Here is a 12,617-nt window from a genome sequence, read left to right as displayed (position 1 = left end):
GTTGATTTCTAGAGAAAAATCAAATATAGAAATTCAAAAGGCACCTGATTATTTTAATTGTTAAAAGGATGTCCATTTTTAACAAAAAAAAAAAACAAAGCACTAGAATCGAGAAAATAATGTTTTTAGTCATGTAATTTACACTTTTTTCAATTTTAGCCCTGTTATGAGTCAATTTATATTTTTAGTCCTTTAACTTGTAATATTTTTTAATTTCAGTCTTTTTTCTTCTAAAATTGAAATTTTTCAACGGAAAATGATGAGTTGTAAATTGAATTTGGGGATTTTGATTTTTTATGACCCATGTGCTTTTTATATTCCAACTACAAACTAAACATTTTTCGTTGTAAAATTTCAATTTTGGAGGAAAAAAGACTGAAATTAAAAAATATTATAAGTTACAAGACTAAGAACGTAAATTAACTCATAACAAGACTAAAATTAAAAAAGATGTAAATTATAGAATTGAAAATATAATTTTCTCCGTTAGATCATATTTTGTATATGGAAGATATCTGTATTTCAACTTAAATAACTAAGACGTAAAATAACTGCTATAATAAATGGCAATTATAGTTATAGGGTAGTTATTATAAATAAATAAATTTAATTGAATAAAAAAGTTGTGTAGAGCACTTTTATAATAATTTTTTTTATCAACTTTGTCCTAACTGTTGAAACTTAATTAAAATGATAAATTCATCATAAAATTATTATAATAATGATTAATTGAGTTCCAATATTGTAGTGTTACACTAATATAATAGTTGTTAGATAGTTGTAACAATTAATTAGTGGCTATTATAAATTTTTTAGAATGAATTTCATGCTGTCAGTAATTTTGAAAAGTTTAAGTAATTTATTTGACTAGGTTGATAAAGATTATTATATAAAAATACTTTATGTATAGATTTTTTTACTTAGTCAAATTAATGTAGCTGTTACAATACTATTGAAATAAGGATATCTTAGCTCCCGGGTGGTAGTATTATGATTAGTAGTTTAAAATAGGTAACGGACAATGCTAACTGTCTTTATGAACCTCTTAGGTGGCCTATAGAAAAATGCAATTTTGTTAATCCTCATAATTAAGGGTGTTTTTTATTTTTACATTCTCTATCTTAACAAACTCAAAAATATTAAATAATTATAGTCAAAATTATTTTAATATTTTAATAAAATATTTAAATAGTAATTAAAAAATATTTCAATATAATTAAAATTAAAATAAAACTGCTACAATATAAAACAATATTTAAATTGTTTACAATATAAAGCAATTTTCCACAAAATTACTATAACAATGCAAATAAAAAAAATTGAAATATGAGAAGTATACCAAAATAAAGGGTATCTTTTATTTTTTTTTCCCCATGATTTTTCTGGAAAACAATCAGAACAAATCTCTTAATTTCTAAAACTATAGATCGTTATTATCCATATTTATTTAAAACCCCGAAGTTTCAATTTAACTATTCATCTTTAGGAAATAAAAATAAATTTAATTCTAATAAAAATATATATTACTAAAGCTAAAATTAGATTTCTACCTTAGCAAAAGCGAATTATTTCATTTCAAGCATTCAATTTTAAATCAGTATAAGAAATTATGTAAATTGCAACTATCCTTTCTTTATTACGATGTGAATAATATATATATAATTTTATAATAATTTTTATTAAGTGATGAGTGCACTGATAATAAATAAAGCATAGGCGTATTTCACAAAATTTAAAACAAAGAACAGCTATTTTGACCAGATAATGTAAATAAACCTGTTTATTTGTTATTGCTAAAACCGTATAAAATAAGATAGAGAAGGCAAGGAATTCTAGCACAATTAATTGCATCAGCATCATTTACAAACATTTCTATGCATCACAAAGATTAAGATTACGAGCTTTACAATGAGAGACATGTTGCCATAAAAAAAAAAAAAAACATGAGCAGGACAAAGGTTGTATTCAAAAGTTACTCATCCTTTTGAAGTCAGTTAACACAAAATATCTAATCTGTTTATAGAAAGCCAAGTCGAAGTCGTCACCTCTGAGGGGGTTGCTCGGGCGTCTGGTTATTGTTGGAGACCGGATTTGAGGTCAAAGGATGAGAGCCATTTTCCTGGGGCGGGGCTGATCCCCACTTTGGATCCATGTCTGATGGCTCCAGAACATAGACGGCACCGTCACTCATACCGAGTGCAATCTGGTTGGATTCGGTCGGGTGAGCAGCAATCACCACAGGATGAGTAGACCCAGCACTGAAAAGTGGAAACCAGGCGTCGAAAGATTCAGTTTCAAAGTGATTCCATGCAAATGAGCTGAGAGATGTATAGGTAATCTTGTGAAACTCTTTTAGGTGTACCTTTGAATGGATGCTGGTAAATAAGCAGATGGTGCGATCCGGCATCGAAGCCTCAAGCTGTCTGCTTCGAAGACTCCAATGGCACCATCGGAGAAGCCGGCATATACTGACAAGCCGTCACAAGAGTAGATTGCATGTGAAATTGGTGCCGAGAGCATGTCTCTAGGAGACCACTGTATCAAAACAGATATCTTTAATTTAAACCAGTGAATTTAGGTAAGTGTTAATATACAATGCATGCTCACACAGAGGAAGAATTCCTCGGAGACATATATCAAAGCATGAAAGAGAGATCTGCAAAGGACAGTTCAATCAGCATTTAGAAAGAATAACGAGAATTTTCATTCTTCTGCAAGATTGATTTTCCCACATCCAACAAATAAACCATCGTAGTTAAGCTTCTATTTTGAACTGAGGATTGAAAAAAAAAAAAATTAAAAACTTCAAAACTTTTCAAATTTATTGTCACTTTTATTTGGATAGGAGTCTTTTAAAAGGGACACTAATGCATGTAGTTTTTTTTAATTTAATAATAATATTGTCTTCGTGTGTGTTGTTCTCTATGCAAGCCCAAAATTCATCAACTAGTTAATTTGATCCAGTACCTGTCACTTCCTGCTCCTGGTTCACCTACCGGATAAATGATTAAATGTTAAACGTAAATAGGGGAATTGCATTATGTAATGAATTTAATAAAATGCATATTGATGCATATAAATATTACAAAGTATTAGATTTGGTTCTCATCCTTATTTGTCCTCAGCAGCTTTCCGAACACTCGAGCAAATTTCATGTTTGCCCTATTGGTTGCTCTTGTACTGTGAGAAACATTAATACTACACTTATTGAGTATTAGACTAATTTCAATGTAGAGGTCTTGTTATATATGGAAGGATGGAAGGACATTTATGCCTTAAATAGTTATGTTCAACTAAGTTATTTTGATGTGTTTGTCAGAGGGTTTAAGTTAGGTTTGCTTGCATGACTTGTAAATTCATAAAGTCTGCAAAGACTTAGTTGAATGCACACGAAGCTCATGGAGCTTATGATGATTAGGTCAATAACTTAAAAATCTACTAAAGATTGGAAAAGGATGGTTGAACATTCGAAGGACCATAGGATGAGCATTGAGTTGGCAACTTTGACAAGATCCGCAAGAGGTGGATTGCGTAGATGACACGTGAATCTGAGAGCTTGGTTTATTCGATGGATTAAGAACCTTACACAAGAGATGACAACTATCAGCTAAACTTTAGAGTTGAGTGGCATATTTTAAAGTTTAGGTACATTCTTACTTAGGCATAGACTCAACCAAGAAAATAAGGTGTTTCACAGTACAGTTGACTAGAGAGATTGATTCTTACTTGCAAATGATGAACTAAGAAAGATACAATTTACTGAGAGTTGCTTTTCTTGGTTGAGAAGGATAATGCAAATCATGAATTCAATTTTTAGAAGTTTGGGACTTCATAAAAAAAATTTGGTAGATTCTTTTATTTAAGAGAATAAAATAATTCAGGTTGTTTTTGTTCTGATAATTATCATGTTTAGATATTAGAAAATTATTTAAAATTAGATCAAAATTCTTTTTCTATTCCAATTTGACTTGGGGTAAAAGGGATCTACTCTCAATGTCAATCATTTTTCTAGTACTACTCTTTGTGAGTTTTATTCTCTTCTGTGGGATTGTAGCTTCTCATATGAATTATGGAATTGAGAGAAAATACAGCACCCAATCATAGCGAAGGAAAAAAATTTTTTGGAGAAATATTCCAACATAACCAACAAGGATAGCAAAGGCATGTTAAGATCAGAACTTACTGAGCGCGAACACTCAAGCTTGCTGTCATAGATAGCTAATTGACTTTCATGGACAACCAAGAGATGTGCCTGGTCATTATGAAATTGAACTTTAGTGTCCCCGACTAATGGGGCTGCACGGGAGGCTGACACCTGGATATATCTAGACTTCTTCTTCTCCCACCCATCGATAGTCCACATGCATAGCTGCAATTGGATTCACCAAATCAGAACCTTTAGGGAGTTAAAACTAATGAGTATTGAGACATTAGCAATCAAGTATAGAGCTAAAATGCTGGAATCTCAAATTGTAAACAATTGGAAGTCATGATCACTCAGGTCTATGTAATGACGCGATAAAAATATCTAAATAGAAGTAGACCTAAATACCTGGGCATCGGCACCTGACGACACAAGGACATTTAATGACTGTGAAAATGCAAGGCCTGTAATCTTTTTTTGGTGACACTTGAGCTTGGTTTTCACCTGAAGATGACAATGAAAATAGCATTGGGCATAAGCATACTAAAGAAATTTGCAGTTTGGTTTTTAAGTAAGAGAGTAATTTTTGGCTTAGCTTCCAAAAAGGAAAAAAAAAAAAAAAGGACCGTTTGGCTTCTCATAGAGGTTGAGCAAGTATGACCACACTAACCTCGTCAACTCGAACATTATATATTAAAATACTGGAATCGTCCATTCCAATAGCAATAAAGTTGTTGTCTTGAGGATGAAATGCCAGAAAGGTAGCAGCAGGTGGTGGTGCCATAAAAGTTGTCATTACCTGTGAAACATCATACAAATTGCAACATATAAAAACAATATGATCTTTCACTTAAATAAGCTAAAAATCATTTATCATGAGAATGGAAGGTTGTGCACCTTAAAGGTCATCATGTTGAACAAGGAAACTTTGCCACCAGATGCAGACATTACATAGGAATCATTCTTGGACAAAGCAATACATGCTGTCACTTCTTCTGGATTGGCATCAGTTGTTTCATTTGTCATAAGAGCACCATTTGATGGCTGCCACAACTGAGGGACAGTTGTTGCATTTGACTGAAGAAACAACAAAAGAATACATGAGAAAATGTATCGGCATCTAGTAAGAAACTGCAAACAAAACTTTTTGTTACTTTGACAGATGGATTCCGCTCATTACGTGGCCATTTCCATAGCTTATGAACAGCATTGGAGCCAAGAGCTAGTATAGCTAGCCCAGAGTTTGTATATAACAGACGCACCACCTGTAGTAAAGAAAATTATGTTCCCGGAATAGGCAAATAGTTAATAAGAGAAAAGGCCTAGGCCTCCTATTTGAGATTATGAAAGTATGCAACAAGAAATGCACACTAAGTTCACAAGCACACAACCATGATTGAAATAGGAAGCAAATAACTAGTATCAACCAAAGCTGTCTATATTTTTTGGTGTTTTCACACATCTATGACCAAGATATATGCATTGATTTCTTCCACATAGTACAAATGTTGGTTGGCATGTAAGATTAAAGTATTATCGTTACCCTATCACATTAGTCAATTTTGATGTCAAGGAATGCTTCATTTATGGGGTGGTCTAGAGCCATATGCAGTCAGTCCATCAAATTGACGTCCGTATTAGGCCATCATGATAGACTATAGTCAAGAAGTCAATGGTCCAAAACTCAAACAAAAGATCTATGCTTGTTGCAGCACAATTATGACATTATTAAACTAGTATTAAGTTCTAAGTTACCCTAGTAGAAGTATCAATGGCAATCACCATAGTGAAATCCATTTCATAACTGACTTGCTATTATGTTTTGATTGATTGCACATAGCTTTGTCTTGAAGCATCATCACTACAATATCCTATTTCTTTTGGATTAGGACCTTTGGTACAATTTAGAGATAAAAATCCAAGTTATCTCTTTCCAGAGATGTGTATTATAGATATTGCTAAAAGATAACAAAAGAATATGTTGCAATAAATTTGCAGTTCGCATGTTTTGTGATTCCATACCACAAAAGTGTTAATGAGACCAAAATGCCTGCAAGTTGCAATAGTAAGAAAATGTACTATCTACTTTAGGATTTGAGCATTCATCGTGAGAAATGCATGCAATGTCTTACATTTATGAGAAAATTACCAACTAGAGCAACCCAGCCATCTTGACCTATCTGGTAGGACCAATCCAACTGGCTCACTTTGCAAGATCATAATACATGTATATTCTTTGAAATGTTGAATAAATAAGTATTTTTGGAAGCAATAGGTGCATTGTTATTTCTCAAATAGAGAAATAATAGTTATCCCTCATGATTAGGGAATTAAAATTCTATATGAATTTATATTTTGAATTCATTTTTTTTAACAAAGCATATAACTACCTATTTCATGGTAATTCATAGAGAATCAAATAGCTATTCCTATGAGCCAAATAGGAGATAATTGATTGATTAGAGTGTCACGCCATAAATTGGTTGATTAACTTCTCATGTAGCAAGACCAACAAACCTTGCTTGCTGTGAATGTATCTGGCAATCGCAAGGCTTTAAGGTGTGCAGAGTCAAGAATGTCAACTAACTTCCAACCTTTGGTCTTTTCAGTATCCTCTAGAATTCTTGGCTTAACATCAACGTTCCTGTTACTATCTACAACTGCCTACACAACTCATTTAACACTGTAATTGTCAGACCTGATAAATAAGATCACCAACAGTAAAGTCAAAATTGGCTTACCAAGCTACTCATTGATACAGCAGGTATGAGTCGATCAGGTCGCTCAGCAGTAAGTACAATGGGGCTAGAAACATTCGGGACAGCCCCTAATGCATTAATAAGTGGTGGCTGCATAATGTAGAGATCCATTAAAAACACCAATATATATGTCCGAAAAACATAACAAATTTTTTTAGTAATCATCAAGGAACTCCAATCAGATGTTAGATTATCATGTAGTGCACCAGTGAAACTTTGAAGGCAAAAGCGAACCATTTCAAACCTCAAAATAGTTATGTGCTTATACTTACTAGATTTAGATGACCAAATTATCATAATAATTCAGATAACCCAACTTTAGTTATGTTTGAATTTTATGCAAAATTGCAAAGACTTTGTGACCAACAAAGCATGGAACCGACAGTTAAGCTTATTATTTACATCAGGCATACAAGAAGCATGAAATTATATAAAATTAGGTTCCTAAGTAAATAGCATGGAACACAAGTATGAATATAATTATTTTCCTTTTCCCTATAGTTCTCATATAATTATTATTACACCTAAATCTATAACATGAAAAACTCCATTTATTTCAATCATGAAGAAATGATACAAAAGTTACCTTCACATTAGCACTTATCTGTTGAGGACCTCGAGACCCTTCAAATCCCCTACTCTCAAACATCCTTACCAACCTTTGGCCATCAGTATTAACTAAGATCTTGATTGCATTGTCAGTTGTTGTCACTGCAAGCAATGAGCCATCACGGTTGAATCTTAGGCGTGGACTTGCCTGTGGTGCAAGAGAAGGAAAAGTCATTTTGAGTCGTAGTTTTGGTTAAGACAAATTAAAAGCAGACTAGTTGACCAAAAAAAATTACTAACAGGCAATCCACCATCTGCATCTGTAGTAGTTAGAATAGTAGTATTATCCATATCCCAAAACTTTATCATAAATTCATCTCCAGCTGCCAAGAATCGGTTTCTAGTAGTGTCAAACTGGACAACTCCTAATGAGTGTTTTCTAAAACCAGAGTATGCCCTCTTAATAGCTCCTTCAGTTTCATTCCACTCTACGAGATGAGAGTCACCCTCTTTACTAGTTCCGCAGGAGAAAAGCCTGCAACATGTTTTCACTTAATAAAATTAGCAGTGAATAAAGAAGAGTATTGATAATATTCCGTCAATAGGTGTTGGAATATTCAAAATGTAACATGTATGTGGATGCCATGATGCACCAACTGTTTCTTAATACCCAAATGTTGTTATATATCTAATCACATGTCCAAGGATCCCCTACCCAAGTCCCATTACATACACATATTATGTGGCCCAAGGATCCCCTACCCAAGTCCCATTACATACAGATACCATGTGGCACCTTCTTTATTATCTTAAAGATTAGTGTATGATGCAAGCTAGCAACTAACTAGTGACAATGATAGGTCATAGGTGGAGTAAATGGAACTCACCTAGTCCCATCTGAACTGTAAGACATTGTTGTGCACCATTTTCCAGGGGCATCATAGTCAACTCTGGATCCCAAACAATCGTACAACCATGCTTTGATTTTTCCATCAATTGCAGTTGAGAAGATAAACTGCATAAAGAGGATAAGTGGATTAGTGTGATAGTTAAACTTAAACTTCTAAAATTAAGAAAGCTTCACCAAGAAAATAAATAATGTGGTAGTAAGAAATAAACCTGAATAGACTCCTTATAATGAGGGCACACAGAATATACAGGAGCTTCATGGCCCTCAAACGTGTACTGCTTCTGCCCAGTTGCAGCATCCCATACCTACCATTAAGCCATAAAGATAATAGTAAAATAAGGGCATATTATTATTATTCTGTTAATGTATTTTAAATAAGTCAAAAACACATCCACTAATGCTCACTCTAATTGTCTTGTCATCACCACATGTGATTATAGATAGACTCTTATTTGGATTGGAGAAGGCAATATCATTAACTCCACCAGCATGTGCATCAATCTACAGATAAGTAAAGCATTAGGTGCTACTATTGTATGAAAAAATGAATTCTTTAGTTACTTTACCTCTAATTGTTGCCTCAACTCTCCATTTAAGGTAAAACCATAAGTCTGAACAATATGCTTTGAAAATGCAACACCTGCAGGAATTAGAAATCACAAAATAAGTACACAAATAGAAAAAATTGTTAGTATGCAAGCATCAGGAACCATGGACGAGGAATTTGACTAAAAAGAAATTAAACAAAGTAGCTATACCAAGAATAGAACCGTCAGCACTCCATAAGCATCGATTAACAGATACAGTAGTATCTTTCATGAGAGCTGCCTACAAGTAGAATAAACAAGGAATACTTAGAGATTGGACCAGATTGAGTTGATGCTAAATGGAGATCAAAGATAGAAGCAACTGAAAATATGAAGGGAGCACCTGCAATGGCAAAGAACAAGAGCTGATATCCCAAACCTTGAAGGTTTTGTGTGCTAGCCTTTCTTTAGATCCAACCTCCCATATGGCAATATCACCAACATTTGTTCCAACTGCATAGCAAAAAAATTGAGATGTAACATAGCCATGTTCTGTACCAAAAAGTGTTACAAGCAAATTGTATATGTATCAGTAAACAAAAAAAAGGCTGCAAGCAATCTACCCAGAAGAATTGTATGTTGGATTGGATGGAAATCCAGGCTTTGGACACTGGAACTCTGATTAATAGTCCGCACTAGAGTCTTTGGAATATCATCTTGAGAGTAAACGTTGGGCTGATGACTTACACTAGGAAATGATACCTAAAGTGGAAAACATTAGTTGCCATATATGGAAAATTATGTGTTCTCATCTTAATTGAAACAAGTTGTAAAAAAGACTGTTACAAATCCTTTACAATGCATATTTTTGATACCTCATCTGATTGTCCAGTTCGTAGTCTCTTCACCAAGTGTTCAGAATCAGCAGTTTGGTAATCCACAGTAGGGGCACTTGCAGGTGTCCTTGGGTGCTTCAAGAATGCAGCTGCAGAGGTAAAACTCATAGCTCAAGTAGAAGACAAGTAATATCTTTAAAACAGTGAATCTAGGTATTCGAAAAGCACCTGTGCTTTGAGGCTGAATCAGACCTGGAGGGCCTTGTGCCACAGCAGCATGTGGAAATGATGGGTTGGCATTTGTCATCCATCCTGCAATGGCACTTGCAGGTGGAGAGACAACTGGCTGGAATGGCTGGATCAGAAGACAAGACCATATTAGTACAAAATTGGAAACAAGTCAAGGCTTTAGAAGGTGGCATCCAACTCCACATACACTATGAGCAACAAGTTGAGGAAATGCTCCAGATTTAGGAATAGACCCCACAAGCGGCCCATTTGTTGGTGGTCCACGTGCACCATTAGCAGGAATGGCACAAGAGTGATCGGTAAAGAGTGTTTTGATATCAGGGTTGGAGCGTGGATTCTTGCAAAGTTGATGTTGCCAATTTAAGCTTAATAAAAGATGGAACAGAAATATGAGTTTAGGATACTTCAAACATAGTAATGTACAAAACAAAAATAATTACATAAACAATAGATGGAAACAAAGAATTATGAATCACGCTTTCATACTACATACTTCCAGAAATGAACAAATCCTAAATATCATAAATAAAGCCCTACTCCCCAAATGGCTAGGTTTAAATTTGTTTCAGCAGTTCTGTAAGACATTATCACTGCAATCTATGACATGTATTTAATCTGCAGATTACATTAAGAAAATTGTATAGAATATTGTTGCAAACTATGAAGATTTTGTTTACTTTATTCATTACTCAATAGTACTAGAGGAGCTGAAGTTAATGCAGGTTAAACAGAGCGAGTTACCTACTATAAATAATCTAAATAAAGATACCTTTGGTTTATTAAAGTTCGCAGGCGTGAAGTTTTAAAAGGAGGAAATGCTAGCTTATCACGAAATAAAGGATTGGCTTCAATAAGCTTCTTAAGTTCCATAAGCATTATGTTCCGTGCTGATTTTGTGTCCCCATACTTGGAAAGTTGCTCGTTTTGCCTGCATGATTGGAAATAAGGATGAAGAAGATGGTGATAGTGAATTATGGCATTTATCATACAGAAGCATCATCATAATTCAGAATTCTATAAATTCAACCTGAAATTGTCCAAGGTAATAAGTTGAGTGATCTCCTTGTAAAGCTCCTCATTGAAAGAAGCAAACACCTTAAGATCCTTAACCAGTAGCTCCACACCCTTGGCTCTGTCTTGGCTGAGGGAGGTGGGGGGAAGGTTATAGGTATTTACCATAAGCAAAACATGCTTACAAGCCCCAAGAAATTTTATCCAAAAAAGTAGAAAAATAGAAGAAAAAAGGCTTACCTGTCAAGTGCTTCCAGATATTTCTGTTTCCTAATTTCAAAGAATATTTTCATAGAGTAACGATTGTCCTCGACCTTAGTGAAGCCACTAAGATACTTCTCAACCTCATCCCATTCCCCTTCCTGAATTAGATCCTCGAAGTGTTTCATATTAAAGTAAAATCCCGACTCTTGTTCCAACCTATAATTTAACCATTTCATAAATAAACTTAACAAAAACACAGAGCTTTAGACTTTAAATGAGAAAAATTAGCATACTTATGAACTGCGTCCTTGAATTTTTCCTCATCCAGGAATTGCAGTATCAGGAAAATCAGTTCTCTGCTCAAGTAAGACATATTGCCCTCGCCGAGCTCCTAAACCACAAATGCTCCAGGATAAACACCCAATAGGTAAAAGACAAGGCACACAAAAAGAACCTCAAAACGACAAAATGAACTTATTGAAAAAAAAAAACTGATCTTCGCGCTTGTTCAATAACAATCTCAATACCCAAAACTCGACATTTGAATTAACCCCGAACAAAATTAACCCAAACAAAAAAAACAAAATTCCTCCACAACTGGCACCCGAAAGGAAGTTGCTGAGATCACGAAATAGGCAACAAGATCTTACAACGAATCATCCAGTTACAAAATCACAAACATAATCAACCGGGCCCCTCAAGAAACCCCTAATAATCCCCCTTGTTCCGCACTACCAAACCCGAAATCCACCTCCCAGAAGCAGCACGAGGAGAAAAAACCCTACCGACCACCGCCATAAAGAAGACAGAACTAGCGTCAACGACTCCGGGCCGGCCCTAAACCATGACGAAGCTCCCGCCACTCGGTCCTACGACGGATCGCAGCGAGAAACCAACAAGCTCGGAATTTACCACAAGCGAAGTAGCTTCGAGACCACGAGATCCGGGCGTCCACCGGAAATTTCCAGCTCTCCGGCGGCGGCTCCCGTACTCCTCCCTATCTCCGTTTCGTTCCTTCTCCTTAAGTCCAGCCGCCGAGTCCTCTCTTTCTCTCTCTTGCCCGTTTCCCTTTCTGCCTTTTTTATATCCGCGACTGGCTTCGACTCCGCACTCTCCTCGCATTTTATACCTGCGAAACCCTGGAAGTAAAGTGGACCACGCTTTCCCAAATTGCCCCTCTCGTTACCTGAAACGGCCACTGCTCCGCGGGGCTCGATAGGTATTTTGCCCAAAAGACCGAACCACCCGTCACGTTGGAAGTGGCTGTCTGGGAAAGCGAACAGACTAGGGGTAAAACCGTCATTCGACACGAGGGCAGAAGCATCTCCAGATCTCCCTATTCGAGGGTCCTCTTCCGAGGGTAGATTGGTCATTTCAAACTGGCGACGTCAGATTCCGCCACGTCTTCCACCTCGTACACGATTGATT

General features: G+C 35.3%; 1 protein-coding gene across 1 annotated transcript; it reads right to left on the bottom strand.

The window, feature by feature from the left end:
- Positions 1–1,811: 1,811 nt before the first annotated feature.
- On the bottom strand, positions 1,812–12,291 carry LOC121971490 (protein TOPLESS-RELATED PROTEIN 2-like). Its single transcript, XM_042522790.1, has 26 exons — positions 12,102–12,291; positions 11,483–11,580; positions 11,226–11,405; positions 11,002–11,115; positions 10,744–10,902; positions 10,162–10,339; positions 9,954–10,080; positions 9,765–9,874; positions 9,513–9,651; positions 9,293–9,402; positions 9,121–9,190; positions 8,929–9,002; positions 8,768–8,863; positions 8,572–8,667; positions 8,340–8,467; positions 7,753–7,987; positions 7,490–7,660; positions 6,886–6,993; positions 6,662–6,808; positions 5,299–5,409; positions 5,042–5,221; positions 4,815–4,943; positions 4,553–4,648; positions 4,184–4,369; positions 2,363–2,535; positions 1,812–2,258 (listed from the first exon to the last, which is right to left on the bottom strand). The coding sequence occupies exons 2-26, from the start codon at positions 11,560–11,562 to the stop codon at positions 2,042–2,044; spliced, it is 3,414 nt and encodes a 1,137-aa protein (XP_042378724.1). The 5' UTR covers positions 11,563–11,580; positions 12,102–12,291; the 3' UTR covers positions 1,812–2,041.
- Between the last annotated feature and the right edge of the window lie 326 nt (positions 12,292–12,617).

Source organism: Zingiber officinale, chromosome 1B (genome assembly GCF_018446385.1).
Source record: "Zingiber officinale cultivar Zhangliang chromosome 1B, Zo_v1.1, whole genome shotgun sequence".
Lineage (NCBI taxonomy): Eukaryota > Viridiplantae > Streptophyta > Magnoliopsida > Zingiberales > Zingiberaceae > Zingiber > Zingiber officinale.
Note: the sequence above shows the minus strand (reverse complement) of the source record. Positions and strands in the feature narration are given on the sequence as shown.

Coding starts and splice junctions, on each gene's coding strand:
- LOC121971490 (XM_042522790.1), bottom strand. CDS start 11,562: ATGTCTTACTTGAGCAGAGAACTGATTTTCCTGATACTGCAATTCCTG. Junction 10,340..10,743: donor CGAACTTTAATAAACCAAAG/GTATCTTTATTT, acceptor TCTTTTATTAAG/CTTAAATTGGCAACATCAAC. Junction 8,864..8,928: donor AGTTGAGGCAACAATTAGAG/GTAAAGTAACTA, acceptor ACTTATCTGTAG/ATTGATGCACATGCTGGTGG.